This window comes from Melozone crissalis, unplaced genomic scaffold, assembly GCF_028551555.1.
Source record: "Melozone crissalis strain CALT ecotype California unplaced genomic scaffold, PUWL_Pcris_2 ptg000045l_1, whole genome shotgun sequence".
NCBI lineage: Eukaryota > Metazoa > Chordata > Aves > Passeriformes > Passerellidae > Melozone > Melozone crissalis.
The window spans coordinates 22,586,630-22,606,547 of NW_026535823.1; the positions used below are offsets into that span (position 1 = coordinate 22,586,630).

General features: G+C 43.5%; 1 protein-coding gene across 10 annotated transcripts in view; it reads left to right on the top strand.

Moving 5' to 3' along the window:
* PTPRF (protein tyrosine phosphatase receptor type F) overlaps positions 1 to 19,918 on the top strand; it is a 374,836-nt gene that overhangs the window by 270,749 nt on the left and 84,169 nt on the right. For 6 of the 10 annotated variants that reach the window (XM_054285892.1, XM_054285901.1, XM_054285891.1 and 3 more), the window contains exons 7-8: positions 4,900 to 4,917; positions 13,584 to 13,694. In XM_054285892.1, the coding sequence (XP_054141867.1) occupies positions 4,900 to 4,917; positions 13,584 to 13,694 (129 nt within the window). The remainder of the gene's footprint in view (positions 1 to 4,899; positions 4,918 to 13,583; positions 13,695 to 19,918) is intronic. The other 4 variants (XM_054285893.1, XM_054285898.1, XM_054285896.1 and 1 more) reach the window with 1 other exon arrangement.

Genomic DNA, 19,918 nt, shown 5'->3' on the forward strand with positions numbered 1-19,918 from the left:
TCAGTTTCTAGAGTTCTGTTCATCTTCTGTCAGGGTACTAGAGTTTGTGGTTTAAGACATCCAAGCCACCATCACAGGCTTTTTTAACCCCAGCCAGCTGGTGTTTTTGTCAGGAGCAAATGGAGAGTTTATAAATCTGCCTTGTATCCTACTCTCCCTCTTTTAGTAATTGTATCTGTATGTGTGTATATGCACTTCCCCTATTACACCTTCTGACAGGATAACTCTATATTTGGAGGAGGTTTTAACTATTTCTTGGCATTGCTTAGTTTTTTCTTCCCAACTAAAGCTTAATTCCATTTTAAATCCAGTTCTTAGGTAGTTTTGCAAGTAAATGTTAGGCTAATAGCTATAGAGATGAGAACACAAATAAATACAGGGTTTCATCTCTATTTTCCTAGATCAAGGCAAAAGCAAGGTCTCTCTCAATGACTCATGCTGGTTGTAGCAAATTCTCCCTTGTTCATCTTGCTAATACTTCCCACCTCTTGTGGGGAGGCTGCTGTTCTGCAAGTGCAGTGACTCAGGACAACTCCCTGTTCTCCCCCGGGGTGTGTAGCTTCACTCATTGCCTCTCAGTCAGTGACACAGGATCTAAGGCCAGCTCTGGGCTGAGAAACCTCCCCATCATGCTAACACATTTAAAATTTGTTTGGCTGAACTGATTTTAAAACTGTCCGGGCACTGTAGTGTTGGAAGTGATGACACACATGAGTTCTGGCAGCCAGAGTCAATGCTGCACCTCTAACCATGTTTTAAAATCAGTTAATGATGTGGTGGAAGCTCTCTCAGTATGGATCAGATTGTGCTGATGCTTTACAGTTCTTCTGTACAGATTCTTGGATCAGAAGCTCCTAAAGGACTTCAAAGCAACTCAGTTGTAATTCATACTCTCAAAGTTCTTGAACGTCTCCAGTGATTTTCATAGCTGAAGAATTGCTCTTCCACCTTGCTCTTCAGAAAACCTATGAACAAAATGTCAAATTAGAATAAATAGCTATTCTGACTGTTAACATAATTTTTTGCCATGTAAGGAAACACCAGAAATTCAGAAAGTATTATCTTTCATCTAATAGAGAACTTGGTGTTACAAAAAGTATCATTCTCTTTTAATCACTTTCAATTAACTCAGTTACAGAACCGTGCCCCAGATCCTAGTGTGACTTCCAGACAATTAAGTGCAAGTACAGTATCAGAGAGGACTCTGCAGGTGACTTCAGTCATTCTCTGGAAAAGTGAAGCTGCCTCTAACACAGAAGCAGTGGGAGCTAGCTCACCATATCACCTTGCTGCATTTGGGCTCTCAGAGTTACCAGCAAGCATTTTCATTTAGGCTTGATCCTATCAGTAGAAACACTACTTTCTTGGAAGTAAAAGGAATACCCAGCATGCACAGAGCTAATATGCAGAAAGAGGTGGTGCCTTTTTGTCCCAGTGAAGTGGCCATGATGTCCCCATCCTGCCCCACTGATAGTACCCAGCAGTCAGTATCCAGCAGATGTTCAGCTCTTAGCAAGGAACAGCTTCGAGTGCAGACATCAGATAGGCATTGACATGGGACAGGATGTAAGGACAACATAAAAGAATGGAGATTGGGTGGTTTTATCCAAAAGGATCAAGGAGCCCACACAAGATGGATGCTCTCTCAGAAAGGACTGACTGGAAAAAGGTTGAAGCAATATAGCGGCCAACAACAGCCAGTTGACACCTGAATTTTTGTCTCCTGGAAGAACCTAAATGCACACCTGGGTGTTGCTGTGTGAGGTGCACACAGCAATTGTGGAATATCTTCAAACTCTGGTGGCATCTGGTGGAAAGTAGTCCTTGACTTTTGAAAGGAGTTTCCCCATGACCTATGCTAGGAAGTAGCCAAAAGCACTCTCAGAGTTCTCTGAGATTCAATGCTCTAGTGCTCAGTTGCTGCTAGCACGAGCCTTGGTTTCTCTGCTGATGTTGCTTTGGAGTGATTTTTTGGTGGTTTAGGTTCCTACATGGAAGTGGTGTGTCAGTAAGCCTGTGGTGAGTTTGTCAGCAGAGTGAAGTCCCTTCTCCAACAGAATTCTCTGCCCTGGGAAATACTGACACAAATAACCCCAGAGGGTTTTCCAGTATATCAACCTAAGTTTTTCCTTGCTTTGGGTGTCTGACTGGATGCTTCCTGTACACAGAGAATATCAGGGCCAGCACTCATTCCTGACTGAGGTGAATGTAGGGTTTCTCTGTGTCTGGTATCATGAAAAGGAAGTAAACTCTCCTTCCTTATGAGTGTTTCAAACATTTCAAACACAAGGAATGCGGTTTGAAGTTTGGTCTTGGGATGCCCTTTGCATAAAGCAGCCTGGTGATCACAGGGCACAAGTTGGCCTCAGTAACCATGTGAGTGATGGCACCTTCATCACTTGATGGATTCGTACGTTGGCACTCTGTGGTCTGTGTGCTGTGATTTGTCCCTTTGAGGGACACCCTAAAAGGACAACAGCCAGAGATGAATCATCATATGATGTGAAGAATAAAGGGAAACTTCAGTTTGTTCCTTGTGGAGCAGGAAAGTTGGGGTCCAACTGAAAACCCTTGTGCACACGCTGTAAATGTTGTCCTCTGAGTGAAAAGTGAATGTCTTAACTTTGTAAAGGTGAGAGAGACATGGAACAAACACTGCAGTAAATACAGCAAGCCTCTGTGTTGCTCCCACAAGGGTTGTTGGATTGCATTCAGGAGCCAGGAGGATTGGGATTCAACTCATAAAAAATTAGCTAGCCACATTTAACATTTTAGGGAATCTGCTTCAAGTATGCAGCTGCCTCTAGAGCTCTGTATGGACAATTGCATAATAGAGAAAGGGTTGAGCCTCTGCAGGGAGTAGATAAAAAGATTTCCTGCAAATCTTTTCAGTTCTAGGACAGAGCAACAAACCCTATTTCAGCCAGATGAGAGATAAGGATGTAATGTTTTCGGCCCCTTGGGCTTGTACTCTAAGTCATTGCACCATTCCCGTGGGAAGTGACACATGGTGGTGATGCTTTTCTTAACTCTGAAAATTGGAAGGGATGGGGTGGGATGGGGAACACACAGTACACCAGAGCAGGAATGCCCTTGACCAAACAGGGCAAAACTGTCACTTGGCAAACTTTCCAAACAGGCAAAAAGAAATAACCCTGTTTTCCATGGCTGTGCTATTCCATGCAAATATCTCTGGGTATAATTGTTCTGTTAAGGGTAGCAGTAGTTACTAAGATACATAAGTAAGCAGCAAATTATTATTCCAAGAGAGAGATTACCCACAACTTCAGTCTCTGCAAGATTTTTCCTGATGCTTCAGTCATCTCTGGATAGAAGTCATCAGAAAATATAATGAGACATAAAGTTAAAACGGGATAATGTCATCTTGGCAGAGGAAAATGCTAAAATGAGTAGTTTGAGTTGCTCTTCTGCTTCAAAAAAGGGACTCTGCCTAAAGGAAGGGTAGTTAGAAAAGAAAAAGAATAAATATAAATATTGTAATTACTTTTTAAGAGGCAAGTTAAATGTGCTTAAAATATGCCTTCTTTGTATTTACAGAAATTCTTTTCTGTCTTTCTTTCCCATTGGGTGATCATTGTTGTGGATAATGGAATGAGCTGTAAATCTGAGATACACGACACTCTTGTATGCATACTGGTATTTATTAATCAATACACTGAACATGATTTGACACACTGTGTCCTGTTTAACCCTATTTTTCTGTCTGTTTAAACTCCTCAGTTTTCTTTGGTAAGTGCTTGGTATTCAGATCCTACAAATCTGCATAAAACCAACACATACCATGAACTGCCTACAGATTAAATTTGCATGAATCTCTCCCTTATACTAACAGCCTTCATATGTGCAAATTAAGACCAAGGGGACAAAAGTGAGGATTAGAAGGGTTCCCTGCCAATTTGCCCAGCTGGAGCTTCTCCATCATGCTTCAGTATTGATTGTACACTGAACTCAAGACACTGACCAGTGGAGCCTCCACTTGCTAAATACCTTGACCTCATAAAATGAACCTTTAAAGATTATTGCAACAGGATAATTTAACCTTACTCTCAGAGAAGCCCTCCTTATAAGATACTTTTCATTACAGCATGTAAAATTATCTCCAGTGCCTTATAAAGAGGGTAGGGATTCCTTTCTTCTGCAGACATCCAAATTAGACAGGAACAACAGAGATCTGGCTAGCGTGCCATTGTAATGTTACCAGAAACCACTTCATTTCGAAATATTTCTGTATGTAAAGTTAATTCTGCATGACACCAATTTCTTTGCCGGGGGAACCCAATGCAAGGGTTATGTGAATGTGGAGAATGACTCAAAACTGATTTATTACCCTTTCCTCTTAGTTTAATGTCTTTAAGCGAGCAGATTTTGTCCCACTGGTCATTCTAACCTCAAAGCCAAATTGCACCGAGTGCCCGCAACCATGCGCTTTCCACCCGTCCTGCCCAGCACACTCAGAGTCACAGAGCCCCAGGACACACCCTCCTTGTTCTGTATGAGGAATGAAGGGGACTGCACCATCTCCCCAAAGTGTCCTCCATCTCAACTGCTTGAACACTGGTGTGGGTGAATGCGAGTGGTGAGGCCAGCCAGCAGTGCCACCTTGGCAGCTTAGTTTGGCCCCAGTTCGTGAGGGTGGGGGTTTTAATGGCAAGATGCAGGGCTGGATGCTGCACTCCTGAAAGCAATAAGCTTTACTAACCTCCTGAGAGTGTCACTCTGACTTTTATTGCACATCAGTTTCTTTTTGTTTATTCCTGTCGCGCTAATACAAATTCTAGCTTTAAAAAAACTTTCTGCTTTTTAGTTATAATTTTCTTCCTTTCCTCTTTGTACTAATGCTTCTCTCTAATCTTATTTGCATTCAAATTACCTCACCAGGTGGTACACCGATCAGAGGTAAGAATGCTGAAATGTGCCTCCAGTTGTCACGTCACTCCATCTCCTGTCTGCCTTGTCCCTTCTCCTCCGGTGTTTCTCATCTCCAGCTTTTACTCTCAGCCCTAACTCTGCCAGTGCTCTCGTTCATCTGCACTCTCCCACTAGTGTGTTTATTTCAGTTGGGTTTCAGTGTGATTTCTTGTAGACTCATCCATTGCAATTTTGCACTGTTGAAAGGGGGTTATTCAACGGAAAGTTTGCAAAAGTTTGGGAGATGCTCCCAGGCCTCTACCACAGGAGAGTTGACATCTATTGCAGCTCCTGAAAGTCTCTGTACTTGCCACACAGTTGTGACCTTCTGAGGTCTTGTGTCTCGGGGGGTTTTAGATGGATTGCTCTGGTGTAAGTGTATGGAGGTAACATTTTCACAAGAGAATAGTCAAATTCATCTGTGCTGCTGGTGATGGTCATGAAACTATAAATGGAAAGAGAAAAATTATTGAAAGGTTGAGCAAATGTGGCTCTGGGATAAGAGGCACGTTTGTGTTCCTCATGCACTCACCCTCTAATGTGATGGCATAGTGGAGAACCACTGACCCAGACTCCCCTTTCTGAGCTGGACATTCTGATGTCGTTTTGCATCATTAAGGTTTATTTTAAATAGATAAATCAGAAACATGTCTGGCTGTTTAAGCCCTCATTAATTAAACCCAGCCCTGGTTTGACAGCCCAGCCCAGTCTGGTGCACAGTCCCTGTAGTAGTTTTCACAGCCTGTGTGCACCAGTAATGACTTTCCAATTGGACTGTTGTTTTTTCTAGCCTAAACACTCAAAGCTGTCTCTTTAGATTAACTTTAGCATGTTAATCAGCGTTATGTGCTAAGGCCCTTCTGAATTCTCTTGTGATTTTGGTTACCCCTCTTGATTGACCTCTGGATTTCTTGACAGAATGACTGCTACCTATAAATCAACACAACCTCGTTTGTTCGGTTTTCCCCCTTCTCCCTTTTCCTCGCCCTTTTCCCTGAATCACTGCTGGAAGTTAATAATCTTACTCTTGGAACTGGTTCTGTTGCTGGGGGTTAATGTTTTCAGCTCCTGTTAAGTGATCTTAGAGTAAATGTGAACTGGTGTTTGATACGTATTTGCATTAAGTTGCATTTGTAGCAAATCTAGGTCAGGGAAGAAGACTGCAAACCTTATTTTTATATGAATGGGCTTATGTATCTGTCATTCCTCCCTTTGGAACACTGGAGATTGACAGCTGTGATGTTGCAAACTCCTTAAAACTATTTCTTCATCTCCTGTTTCTACTGGAAATGCTAAAACGCAGTGACAGATGGAACGCTAACTCGCCATCCGCTCTGAGCTGCCGGCCGAGCGCGCTGAGCGTGCAGCCATCCCGGGGCCTCCCCGCACGCTTTGCTGCATGCCCCTCCTAGCTGATGGCATTAGTGACTCAGCACCAGAACCACATGGATGCTCCATACGTCCTGCTTGGGAACCGATGGCATCTCTGTGAAAAGAACCATCCATTTCATAAAACATAAGTTTCCCGCACCCCCACCCCCTTCCCACCCCCGTTTGAGTCCTGATGAGGTATTTTAAGAGTGTTCTTGACATTATTTAAAATATATGTGTCCTGTTTGAATGTCAAATATGGCATTTCTTTGAGAGCAAACAGAAGCCACGTGCTGCTCTCTGGCTTCTCCTAGAGGATTTCTGTCAGCCTGATGCCTTTTATTTAAAATGGAGGTCATTGAATTTCTAAAGATAATGACAGATTAGATCAAAGTGCTTTTATGATGGTGAGGTTGTGTCCATGTAGAAGTGACTGTTCTGCCATGTTCTATACCCAGCTGCACTCTTGTTCCTCATTAAGGTAAGTTTGATGCTTTGGAATCCATTAATTTGGTCTGAAAGGAAGGGTGAACTAATTAGTCTAAATGAACCCTTTTGGTAATAATGTTCGGGGGGAAGGGGTGGTTTTGGTGTGATTTCATTGCTGCTGTGACTGTGTTGCTAGGAGTTGTGTGTCTGGAGTTCTTGGGATGGTATCCAAGGCATTTCTGTCAGAGCAGTGGCAAGCCCACCTGGAGGGAACAGCCTGTGGTTAGACAGAGGATGACCTGAGATAGTCTACCATGCACCCCTCCAAACACAAAGATATTTTTATCTCTAAACAAACTCTTTTGACCTTACCCACATATATTTGGTCCTTTCTGTCCGAGACATCTCTGGCTTCCCTTAAATGGGAGGAACTCCCATCCATAATTCAGAATTTCCATTTGTAGCTTCACTCTTTACCCCTCTGGGACTGCCCCTGAGAGTAATTTAATCTTGAAATCACTGTTTGTTCATCTGAAAGACATAGAGCTGGCAAATGCCTGTCAGATTAGGCAAGAGCTGGCTTCTTAAGGTGACCCACAGATAGTATCAGCAAATCCATGTTTAAGCAAGTTCTGCCCCATTTATATTTTGAAAGTAGGATGTAAGATGTTAATTTCCAGTGTTTCTCTGCAATTTAACTCACTCAACCCTTTGTGAAACCTGGCTGCATTTTCCTGCTGTGGCCTGTAAGAGAGAGGAGAATGCAGTTGTGTTTTCTGGTGGGTGCTGGACTGAGCAGGCACTAGATTGGATACTCATGAGGAGGTAAAGAAACATCATCATCTCAGGCATTATCCCTTTCCAGTCAGATTTATTTGTTACTTTTCTGTCACCACAGGAAATATCAGAGGTTCCTATACATAAGAGTATTTCTTCCTTGCAGACGTCAGCGTAGCAGAGGTCTGTCTGAATTAACTTTAGATCAGCTCACTTGGGTGTCAGAAGCTGTCTGGGAAGCCAGGTAAACACCCGCACCGACTTGTGTATAGCTGCAGCTAAACCTTTCCAGTCCCAAGTGAACTGGTTTAAATATAGCTCCCTTATTTCAACGCTATCCTGCGAGCTGGAGCGTAAAGCTATCCAAAGAGATTAGAGGAAGCTAAAAGAATTTTGCTGTCTCTTTTTGAGGATGTGTTTGTACATTTGGTTGTACTTTGTGTATTATAGGATTTTCTTCCTGTTCCTTGAGCTTTTCCAGTCACCAAAGGAAAGCAAAAGAAAAACAATTTTAAAATGAGATCTGCTTGCAGGAGAAGTGTCAGGGGGAGGCTGGGTGGGGTAGTGCCTGGAAATGCCTGTAGTGCTGTTTTTCTTACTGTCACATTCAGATTGACTCATGTCCCTTTAGAAGCACACAGAGGAGTTACTGTGCTTTTGACAGTGCTGTAGTTTTGCTTCTGAGGCAGAGTCCCCTGAGATTCCCTGTACCTGCTAGTGAGGGATGAGAGCATCCTGAAAATCTCCTGTCTAAGAGGAGGCCTCACGCTGCCGAGAGTGTTGGGTCTCCTTTCCTCCCTCTCTGCCTGAGTCCAGCTCCTGGCAGCAGTCAGGTACTATCAGCAGCTGCCTCTGGTGCTCAGAAGAGTGATTTCTCAGCAGTGCTGCCATCCAGAACAGGCCCCTTGTATGCCAATCCCCATCCTCACAGGCATAATAACCATAATGAACACTAACAATGAAAATACATTTGTAGTTACCTTGTTTTGCATATTTGGCAGTGCCAGTAGCTTGTGGAGGCTAGGTACAATCCTCTAGAACAGCTGGGAGATGCTGCTGTTATAAATTACCAAAAATAGTGAATGTGGGAAATGCTTATTTTCATTTTTAGTGACTCTCACATGGTTTGGTGTTTTTTCACAGCTCCCACAGCAAGTGTTTGTTATCTCAGGCAGCAGCCAGGATGTCAGAGTCCAACTCTCCTATTGTCAGGGCTTCACATTGTGTCTTTGTCCACCATATTCACATTTATGAGTCCTTATTTGGTCTGGGATTGCTACTGCACAGCTGTCTGGACTTTATTAAAGAAATTCTCCTTCCCTAGGAGGAAATTTCTAGCAAAAGGGATTGAGACCCACACCTGAGCACTTGTTGAAGAGGGAACTGGCTGAAGAGGGTGCTAAGAATACTGCTGGAGAAGAAGTCAGTATTTTTGTGAAAGAAGCTGCTGGGAAGCAGGGGTTTAGGATAGCCATGTGCTCTAGTGTGCAGGTGGGCTAAATTTGCCTCTGCTGAGAGGAAGGGCCCTGGTCAGGTAGCTGGGTTCATTGCATCTGCATTACAAGTCCTTTCCTTAGATGAGTGCTGTGTCTGCAGCCTGGTTTCTCTGACTCCTGGGTGCTTGGAGGAGCATTTAATTCCACATCTGATTTTATAACCAGGGCAAAAGGTCAGCCCCGGTTGTGAGCCCAGAGGACTGAGACTGTGAATGCCTTGGTAGAGAAAAAGAGCTGTTCCCACTGCTGGGGATGGAGCTCCAAGCTGAATTGATAAAGAAAAGCTTTACCCCAGGAGCTGTGGTGTTTGGCTCTGTGTGGTGCTCTCTGGAAGAAGAGAGCACAAGCTCCCAATGAGCTACAGAGCAGGATTTCAGAGAGATCAATTTGTATGGCAGCTCAGAGCCTTTTACATTTGCGTTGTCACCTGGAGAAGAGAGTGACAAGCCCTCCATGGCACAACAGTACCCAGCACTGCCAAAAATCGTCCCTTATCAGGATCTGCCTTCCCCACGCTTTCTCAGTGCAGGGCACTTTTTAAATGCTTCTTTTAACCACTGTCACTGCAACTAATGATTCTGCCTGAGCACAAGTATATTTGAATAGATAAGTATCTTGGAAAGCTGCTAACAGGACTGTTGTCTGTGCCCAAGTTAAAGAGCAAAAGCAAAGCTAGGAGAGAAAAGGGAGAGGCATCCAAGAAGATACCAGCACAGAGTAAGGAGGAATAAGGAATATAAAGTAAGGAATGCTTGTCAGTCAGCAGGGCTGACTCCTGCCCTCAGCCCTAGAAAACTCTGCCTTGTCACCATTCTCCCTGGCACGGGAGAGCTGCCAGGGGTTTTTCTCAGGAGCTGTCAGCTCTCTGATAAGCTGAGATGTGTTATCAGGAGCAGGTCTGAGGCACAAGCAAGGCTGGCGTGACACGGCAGTGTGATGAGGAATTGTTCCCTTCTTCCTCTGGAGCCCTGCTGCAGAGGAGCAGCGGGGGTCAAGTGGTGCTCAGCAGGGACAGGTTTCACTCTGATGTGCATGTGCTGCTGCAGAGCCCCCCAAGCTGCCAAACAAGCTGTTCACTGCTCCTGTGTGCTTGCATCCGTGTCCTGGTAGATGGTCCTCACACATCCACCAAAGCCCTGCTGTCTGCTTGCACGTCGGGACTCAGCCACACGAGTGGGAACAAGGCACCTGGCACAGGAGCACTGGGGGAGTCCATGTGAGAACATCCTGCAGTAACATCCTGTGTGAACGAGACCTCACTCAGCAGCTTATGCAACATAAATCCCAAAGTAATGAATAAAAGTAAATCAGCCTTTCTAGCCCTGGTTTGCAGAGGCGCAGAAGATTATGAGATGTTGACAGGGCTAGGAATAGAAATCAGATCCTTTGCACTTGTCAAGGCAAAGAATTCACTGCGCTTTTGAGCGTCTTTGGATGCATCTTTCATGTATTTCAGGGAAACATGCTACTCAGAGCTCAGCTCTTAGCTTTCCTGTACTCTATGTGTCCTGTCCAGCCTAGACATGAACCCAACCCAAGAGATGATGTCTTTCTTTCTCTGGGATCACTGAACTAGGGCTGAGAGCGTTTTTAGGAAGTTTTTTCCCAAGTCTCAGATGCATGTCTGTCTCCAGCTTTCTGATTCCAGAAATGTCTGAGCTTTTTAACTTTATTCGTAAATCTTTGTACTCTGAGACACCCTACACTGTCCTGGATCCATCACTTAGTTATAGGTTGTCCTTCAAGAAAACCCCTACAGCCCTGCTGACTGCAATCAGTTTACCATGATCCTTCCAGTTTCTGCTGGCTGTCAATTATGCTGCAGGATCTGTATGTTTGTCTAACGATGATTTATTGCAGGACCTATTTTCTTTCTGTTTCATATGAAAGGTTTGTGTTAACTTCCTTCTGCTCTGGGTTCTTGTCTTCTTCCTGACACACTGTAATTTGAATAGTTGTGCCAACCCAGACAAACCCAGAGTCCCTTGCCCAATGTCCCTGAGCAGTTTGTAGGCAGTTGCTGACACGTTGCACGTTTATAGTATGATTTTAGAAATTGGTCCATGTTGACACGCAATAGCAGCATTTCTTTTGAAACTCCTCTCATTTTCTTCATACTCTTTTTTCTTTCCACTATTGAGGTCCCTAAAGATGAAAAACAGTTTGATTGACATTTAAGAGACATGGTGATCACGAGTATAAAGGGTAAAAAAATACCAGTGATACATATTAAATGGCTAAAAGGGTCATATGTTTATGGCAGAATTATCTAGGGATCTTACTTTTTTCCTAGGCAGACACTACTCTCACTTGAAGCTGGCTCTGCTTCCAGCCCAGCCAGTTGGGTTTTTTATTAAGCTTGGGTGTATTTTGCAACAGACAGCTTTTCCCAGACAAACTTGATGGAAGCACTTGGAATGAGCTCTGCAGCACATGCATGCCCAAGGAATGATGAGCAGAAATTACAAAGGGGGGTAATATACGGTGAGTTCCGAGAAAATCTTCCTGACAGAGAGCATAACCAGGCAGTGGCATCAATTCCTTGAGGAAGTGGTGAAAGACCTATCACTTGGCACATTTAAAATGGAATTGGACACAAGACAAGTACATTTACAACAGGGAACTATCCTGCCCTGGCCCCCAGGGATGCACGAGGTAACCTAATAGGTCTTTTCCATTTCTAGATTCTCTGATTCTCTGTATCTTGTCAATGCTGGGAAAGTTTGTCCTGCTCCACTGCCTATCATGCTGCTGTCTGCTTGAAGATGTTTTTCCCAGACAGGATGTAGAAATTCACTGTTTTTCCTTGAATCAAGCAGCAGAGCTCTGTAGGCTTCAGCCTGCGGGTGTCCGGAGAGGGCTGTGGCCAGGCAAGCCGGCAGGTCCTTTTGTTAGTAGGAAATACTTTTTGCAAACGAGCTTTTTCTGTCTAGCCTCATTTCCAGCACTAATGCAACAATAGGGAGGGCTCTGTACATCATTTTTATTATATGGCAGAACCCAGGGAAGTTCATTTTTCCCCATGACATATAGGCTTATGCTACAGTCTCAATTTATCCTTCTAAATAATGTAGGTGGCAGTGGTTGATTCACATTAGTTTTTCTTCTGTTCTGATGATAAGAAAAACTGAGTTTGACCTCTGCAGCTTGAACCAGCAAGAAGGGAGAAGGCAATTTCACCAGCTATTCTCAGTGCAGCTCTCAGTGGTCATTTTCAACCGTGGCAGGCAGAAATGAGTTCAGATCATTACAAGCAAAGGGGTTAACATTTTTTAGTTTGGTATATGGTTTGTGAGCAGAGTTCCCTTCTTGCAGGCAATACTAACCAGCAGAATCTGAGCACTTGGAGGCACTTAAAAAATTATTCCCACAATGCCTGGGGAGGAAAGCAGGCTGAGCAGCCGCCACTTCAGTGTCTGGCCAGAGGCCACGCACTCCTGCAGTGCCAGGTTGCTGTCATATGCATCCTGCTTCTTTCTTTCTCTGCATCTCCATCTTTTAGTCTGCATATGGAGCCCAGTTACCGGAGTTTAGATGTGACCAGTTGTGCAGTCATCTGTGCTGGGCATGAATTTGGATGAAAGGCCAGGCTGCCAGGCTGAGTGCTGCTGGACACCAGTGGAATGCGCTGAGTAGATTGAGAGGAAACCAGCTTAGACCATGGCTCACTTCCACATCACTGGCCTTCCCCAAGTAAATTGCTACTGTGTGCCCTGACAATTACTGCCATTATTTACATGAGCCCCTCATGCATTTGGCACTTTGGGGATGGGATCAGATCGTATCCCAAGGAATGTGCAGCCTGGGATAAACAGCTCTTCCTGACCCAAAGCTGGGGGAGCAGGCACAGCTGGGACAAAGGGAGGGTGACCTTCACATGAGCACCGTGCAGCATTTGAGGGTGTGCTGTGTTGGTGGGTGTCTTTTGTGTCTCAGACTAACTTTCTAATGTAGTTATATTGTATATGATGAAATCTGAACAAATACGGAGAGCACTAACATGGAAAAAAGTTGACGAAAGGCAAAGTGTTTTCTCAAAAAGAGCTGTCTTTTTGAGACATCACCAAGGAAGAGTGCTGAGGTGGGAGGGATGGGACTCTGCCAATTTCTGCAGGAAAGTTGTAATTTGTTGAGTGTTTGCTAGGCTTTGTGTGGATCAGATAAGAAACAGCTACAGTTAAATGTGCTTTGTGCTTGCCTGTTTTGATTAAAGACTTATTAAAGGTCCTTTTATTAGGCAGGAGTCCCATATGAAGCTGTAATTAATATGTGTGTAAGTGTATGTTTTCTTCCTTTATTGAAGCAAAAAAATAGAAGTGGTTGGGATGGTTAGAAATAAATCAGTAATTTGTTCCCTGCACATTAGAAAAATAACAATAATCAATTTCACAAGTTTCTAACAGCAGACTGGGTACCTTTGGCTGCATGCTGGTATCTTATGGGTCCAGGGAACATCATGAAATATTTATCCAGGAGGATACCTTAAAAGTGTGGGGCATGGCCTTCCTTTTCAGAGGCTGTTAGTCTGATTACCAGATTTGCCATAACCTGAATTGTCTGTTTCATCTTGTTTGTGTACAGGAGCTCTGCAAATAGAGAACAGTGAGGAGTCAGACCAAGGCAAATACGAATGTGTTGCAACCAACAGTGCAGGAACCCGCTACTCTGCCCCAGCCAACCTTTATGTTCGAGGTAAGAGCAGCTTCCACCCAAGGAGATCATTCTCCTCCTTCCCAAAATCTCCATGGTTTTCAGTGACAGGAGAACGTTCCCTGCCTTCTGCCCTGATTACACTGTGGATTGGGTGATGGGGTCTTTTGTTCAAAAGCCACCAAGCTAAGTTCAATGGTATCTTTGATCTACGTTGTGTTTGACTCACAAAGCAAATCTGTTTTTGCTGTTTATATGGTGTTATGTAAAATACTGAAGCATGAGCAAAATGGGAATTCCTTTCTCTCTTGAGCTCCTTAACTTCTGTGTCATAGTTATCTTGATTGGGATCAAGGCATGGCTTAATTGTTTCAGTATAATCTAACCTTTGGTGGAGTAGTGTAAAACTGGTCATGCTCTGACCAGCCAGAGGTGCTCAGTTACACTGAGCCAATATTTAGGCCTCTGCTTTGGAATGTGTACCTTTAAAAACTGAACAGTTTTTTGGAGTTGTCCTAATCCATCTTATATGCATCAATGATTGAGCCTCGGGGTATTAATGGCTCACGCTGGGAACCTGCTGGAAATTAGCCACAATTCATGTAAGGCAATTTTTCTAATGGTTATGCTATGTTGCCAATTTAAAACTGTTTTCAACATACCAAAATAACTAGGTTTTATATTAGGATAGTCTCCTGGCAGTTTTGTTGCTCTACATTGAAGGTGTTTGAATTAGCTTGGAGAGAAGCAAGTGCTAAATTCCCTGTACACTTTCTGTTAATTTCAGCAAGAATAAAAAAAAGCTGCTTCATATCAAACTCTGTAGAAGCAGAGTCATTGGTCAGGAGCCCCTGGGAAATGTAGTTATGGGTTTTCCCAAGAAAAGAAGGAACGTTCTTGTGCTGGTGCTTATTAGGAAGTTAGAACCAGATTTTATTTCCATATAGTAAATCAACAGACTAATAATAAAATCTCATATTCATTTCTTCCTTCCTCTGATTTAAAGAAAGAAAATCTTAAGGCTGTATATGCATGGGTTAGTATGTAAAGAGGATGAGAGAATGATAAAGTCTTCTCATGCTGTGTGTTTGCTTCTAGGGGTGGCTTCTGGCATTGTTTTTGTTTCTTATTATGGGGGACTGCTTTTTTTATTTTGCAGCCTAATTTGGATTGTAAGAGTCTTTGGAAGACTGAAGTATCCAATTAAGCATATTCAGAAGATGAAGCTATATCTGTGCAGTGGAATCACTCATTTCACTCTCACAATGTATTCATGGATGATTTTAAATTCCCTGTATTCTTGCAATTTCATTTTCCAGGCAAGCTGTACTAAAACTCATCCCAGATTGACCCTTTGCTCTCTGAGAGAAAGGATTCTAGTTACCAGGTTGGCTGTTCTTGCATAGATTTGTGTGGATATCCAGCTGTATTGCTGCAGTATTTGGGATGCTTTTGCTTCCTGTGACATGCTCAGACTGTCAATGTTCTATTTTCTATAGACATGTGGCTGAAAAAGGCACAAAAGCTTCAAGAGGTAGAAAAGCCTCTTCTTAACAACTTTACAATTTCTTGCTAATGAACGCTCTTTGTTTAGCAAATGAATCCCGGAGGACTGAGGAGTTTACTGGATTTTACACTTGGCTTGTGCTCAGCAAGGTTCATCTGTCTTGTTGGGGCTAAGCATGGGCTCTGGGTGGTCTGCACATGTGACAGGATCCTCATGTTCACCAACAGAAGCATGTTCTTTGACATATGTTTTGCTGTTAACTGTCACTTGTTTACACATAAGTGTTTGGAACAAGCCTTTTTCTTGCACATAATCTTTACAATGTGAATCTCCAACTTACATGATCCTGATGAAGTGTTTCTGTATATTTAAGACATGACACCCCATAAATTATGATGACATTATCAGATGATGTTTCCTGTGCATACTATGTCCTAGATGGTATTTTTGCTTACAGTTTCTGATAGCAAATGTTGTACAAAAAAATAGGTCTTACTGTTACTACATTGGTTAAATACTTCCAAAAGGTGTCCCAAACCAAGAACAGTATATTATTTCTTTAATGCAAGGAAAAAAATAGAAATATCTTACTTTCTCAGGTCTGGGTGGCAGGACAGAAATCCCTGATTTTTTCTTTTTGTGATAGTCCTACAGTTATGTCATTAGACACATCATCGACTTGTAGTAGGATCTTTAGAAACTGCCTGCATGTTTACTAGAGGGGACATTAATTAATGCTAAATTACAGTGGAAATTAAGTCTGTGGACTGCACTGCCACTGCTTGGTGGTTTTATAATGATTGACCTCATTGTAGTGAGTACCCAAGCAGTCGTCCACTTCCCTGGGAAGCATGGCTGAGTGCTGAGCAGCAGCACTAATTTCCAGTCTGTGTAGTTCCTGGGACTGCTTTTGCCTGCTCTCATTTACAGCATATTGCTTTTCTAATAGTTCAAATGTTTGTTTGTCTCTTGACTCTGGGGATTTATGTTTTTGATCATATTCTCCCCTTTCCTAGCCTCCCAGGTAATCCTTTGTGAGTGGGCTGTGTTAGAAAGCACAGGCTCATTAGCATCTTTATACTTTTCATGCTAACAAAGGAAGAGACTGGGTGCTGAGAAGGAGTATCTGGGCACTGCTCTGGGCTTTCTATATCAATGGAAAAACAGGAGGAGGAAGTAGCAGGCTACACCAGTGTCTTGTCTCTGTAAATCCTTTAGAGCCAGCACTTCTGCACAGATGGACTTCATTAAAAGTTAAAACATTTCCACACCAGGGATTTGTAAAGGAAAATGGATGCATTTTCCTTGGAGCTATTATTTTCATCTTACTAAGTGTGCTGGAAAGCAATCCTCATAAGCCTTCTGCTTCTGGACTGATGGGTCTATCTGGCTGCTGCTGCTGAGCTGGGAAGGGGCTGGAATCAGCACTGGGAGCTGAGTGCTTCCCACTGCTGGAGGGTGGGCCAAAGCATCCAGACCATCAGAGGAGCAAGAACAGAGAGGATGCCAGGGCAGGGTGGCTATCTGGACCCAAGGACTTTGAAGGGAGCACAGTGGCATATTCATACCCTAGCCTTTAACCACAAGCACATTTGCCAGTGCTGGTCTGGATATTATCATTACCACCATGAAGAAACAATCCTCCTTTTGTGGTCCATGGTTACATCTACCAGAGTATATTGTAACAATGATTAGATGTGGGACTTGATGGTGCTGCAGGGAGAAGGGAAGGGAATAGAAATATGGAAGATGTGATTCCTCTAATCCAGAGAGTTCACTGTTTAATTTAGCAGCAAAAAATCCAAGATGTTGATTCAAGACATTTAAGAAATTGATTTAAGAGTAGAAGGCAGATTGGACGTAGTATGGGGAAAAAAAGTGGTATCATTTTGTCATGCTCTCTGGGAGTATAGTGTAATTGCACTGATTCACCTATACTATTGAGTTTTTAGGAACACATTTCACTTTTCATTTGCCTATAACTTCAGGGACATCTGCACCAAGAGAAGAATTTTCAGCCACAAGTCTTGTCCTATGAAATGCCTGTGAAGGTGGTGGCCCATGTGGTGCACCCCACAACAGATGCACTGTTATTTTCCTCTTTCCCTGTGTAAAGGGGTTTTTTACCCTTTCCTGTCTACATATGGAGCAGATGAGTAGGAAGAGTGTATGTAAGGATACACTGTGGAGTTCACTACAAGTGTTCCCCAGTGCTGCTTACAGCAGTGAGCAATGCCAGTGCTATTAGAATAGTACTTACAGGAGCCCTGGCTGCATACTTGCCATCAAATGAGAAATCTGCTGCCCAGTTTTCTCTTTTTAAGTGCTGCTTTTCAGGCCTTCAAGGCACATCCCAATGGGGCAAGTGCAGTGAGTTCACTAGCCCAAAGTGCTACACATACTGTAGAGAAGGAGCTGCGCAGCTACTTTAAAAAAAAAGGTAATTTAAAACTGAATTATCTGCTTTGTCCCCAAATTGCAAACTAATAAATCAGACTGCAGTAAATAGAAATGGTATTACTGCAAAAACCTGTGCTTTCTTGATCTGCTTTTAGAAAGGCCAGGCTAGTATTTCATTTGGCAGTAGGGAACCCTGCTTGGAGTCTGAAATTTTATTTGCCAAATTTCACCAAGGAGCCATCACCCAAAATGGAATTCGGATTGCTGCTCCTTCCCTAGCAGCAATTCTCTGGCCTCTGCAGGGTTTTACCCTTGAGAACTTGGCAGTAGCTTAGGCTCAGACACAGAGGGAGCTCACTGAAATGGCTACTTGTGGCTGTATGGTACTTACTGCAGCAGGGACCTTGTGTAAATAATAATAATTCTGAATGACTGACACGGGCCTGGAGCAAGAAGACTTGACGCCTTTAAAAAGAACATTTTCTGCTTATGTAATATTAAAGCAGCTAAAATAGCAACAGCAGTCAAAGCTCAAGGCTATTGCCAGGAGAAGAGTAAAAGCTGAGGACAGTGGTTGAACAGTCAGCAACCAAAACTAGAGATGTCTGAAAAATGGCTAAATAACAAGGGAATACATTTGTTTACAGCCTGGCTGCATGCACACTTCTGGCAGTGTGCTCTGCTAAACCTGCCTCTCCTCAGGGTTGATGGGGGTGACAGTACTTGACCGGAGAGGGGCACTGCCAGTGCTTGAGGGCCTGGCAGGGATCACAGGCAAGCAGAGACTGGAGAGACTTGTGAGGGAGATGTCTGGATGACAGGAAACACAAAGCAGCAGTTGAGTCAGACTGGGTGACCCTGCCTGCTGCTCTGCACAGATGTGTGCCCTGGACCATCAGAAGAAGCAGAGACAGGCTGTGGTAGAGCTGCAGAGCAGAGCCCTCAGCAGCTGCCACATGGCCGAGGAGGCCGCGGCTCTGAAGGGCCACCATGCCCCTGAGTCCCTGCACAGTCCTGACCACGCTGCAGTGCAGCAGAGACCAGTGATGCTGCTGAAGGAAGGCTTCAGCAGTGCCATAAACGTACTGTTTATGGGATTTCAGTACTTTTAATTCCATTTCCTCTGCCCTCAGGTGCTTCTCCAGGCTGGAGCTGTGCCCGTGCTGCTGTGACCCATGGCCCATGTGGTGTGGCAGGCGCACTTGGCTGGCTGTGAGGGGCCAGCACAGCCAGGGCTGTGCCACACATGATACTGGCACTGTGGCTTGTGGTGCTGTCAGCTTCAGAGCCAGAGAAGCACATGGAGGCTTCTGACAAGTTTTCTCCTCCCCAAATATTACTATGAATATTTTTGTCATATTTTCTCCTGGCAAGGAAGCGTGTTCACCATCAGTGTGTTTCTGTGAGCATTCTGCTATGCTGTAATACTTCTAATGATCATGGTTTAATAAATAATAGTCCTTTGTCCTTCAGCTAGCACATTCCATCAAAGATTCCAATGTTCTTTATAGAACTCAACCAAATAAGCTTAACAATTTTGTTCCTTGCAAAGCCCTTTGATGGTTCAAAGTGCATTGCAAGGCTCAAGTATTATTATTTGTAGAATGACCTTTGTGGAAAATAGAAGGAGAGTGACTGGTGGCTCAGTGTATGATAATGCAACACAGAAATGTACTTGAAAACCTCTTTCCCCCTCCTCCCCATATGACCTGCACAGACATCTGTGGAACAATTAGGCCTGCATATCTGTGCCAAGTAGATGTCCGTTTCCTCCCCTTCCATATCCACTTGCACAAAGGACTAAGAAATACGTCTCTGGTGCTCTGAGATTTTCTGCTCATAATTGAATTCATGCATGCATGTTTGTGCACTATGAATGGGGAAAGGATGGTTGGGCACCCTGAGCATCCTGTCTGTCTCTCTGGGATGGAATATACTCATCACTGTGGCATGAGAGCATTGTTCATCGGATATAATGGAAGGTTGTCTTATTCTCATGTAATCTGGCGTAAAAAAGACAATCTGTCCTTTTGTTCCTCTATACCACTAAAAGCTGTAAAGGATAAAATTTGATTTATGTGGAATCCTTGAGACACAAGATGTGCTTTTGGAGATAAGCAGGAACAGGTTCATCCCCCTCTGGGTTTTTGTTAACCTCTCTGTCTTTTGGATTCCAAAGTGTAGGGGTTGGCCTTTATATTAATGCCTTGTATAGTGCCAGAGGGTTTTCACACAGGACAGATTCTGGCGGTTCCCAGTAGAATTGCAATACCAGTTTGGATGATGAACTTTCTTTATGCTTTCAGGGAAGTATTAGCTTCCCACTTTGGTAATGTGTTCCTTTGTTTGAGTTAGTGAT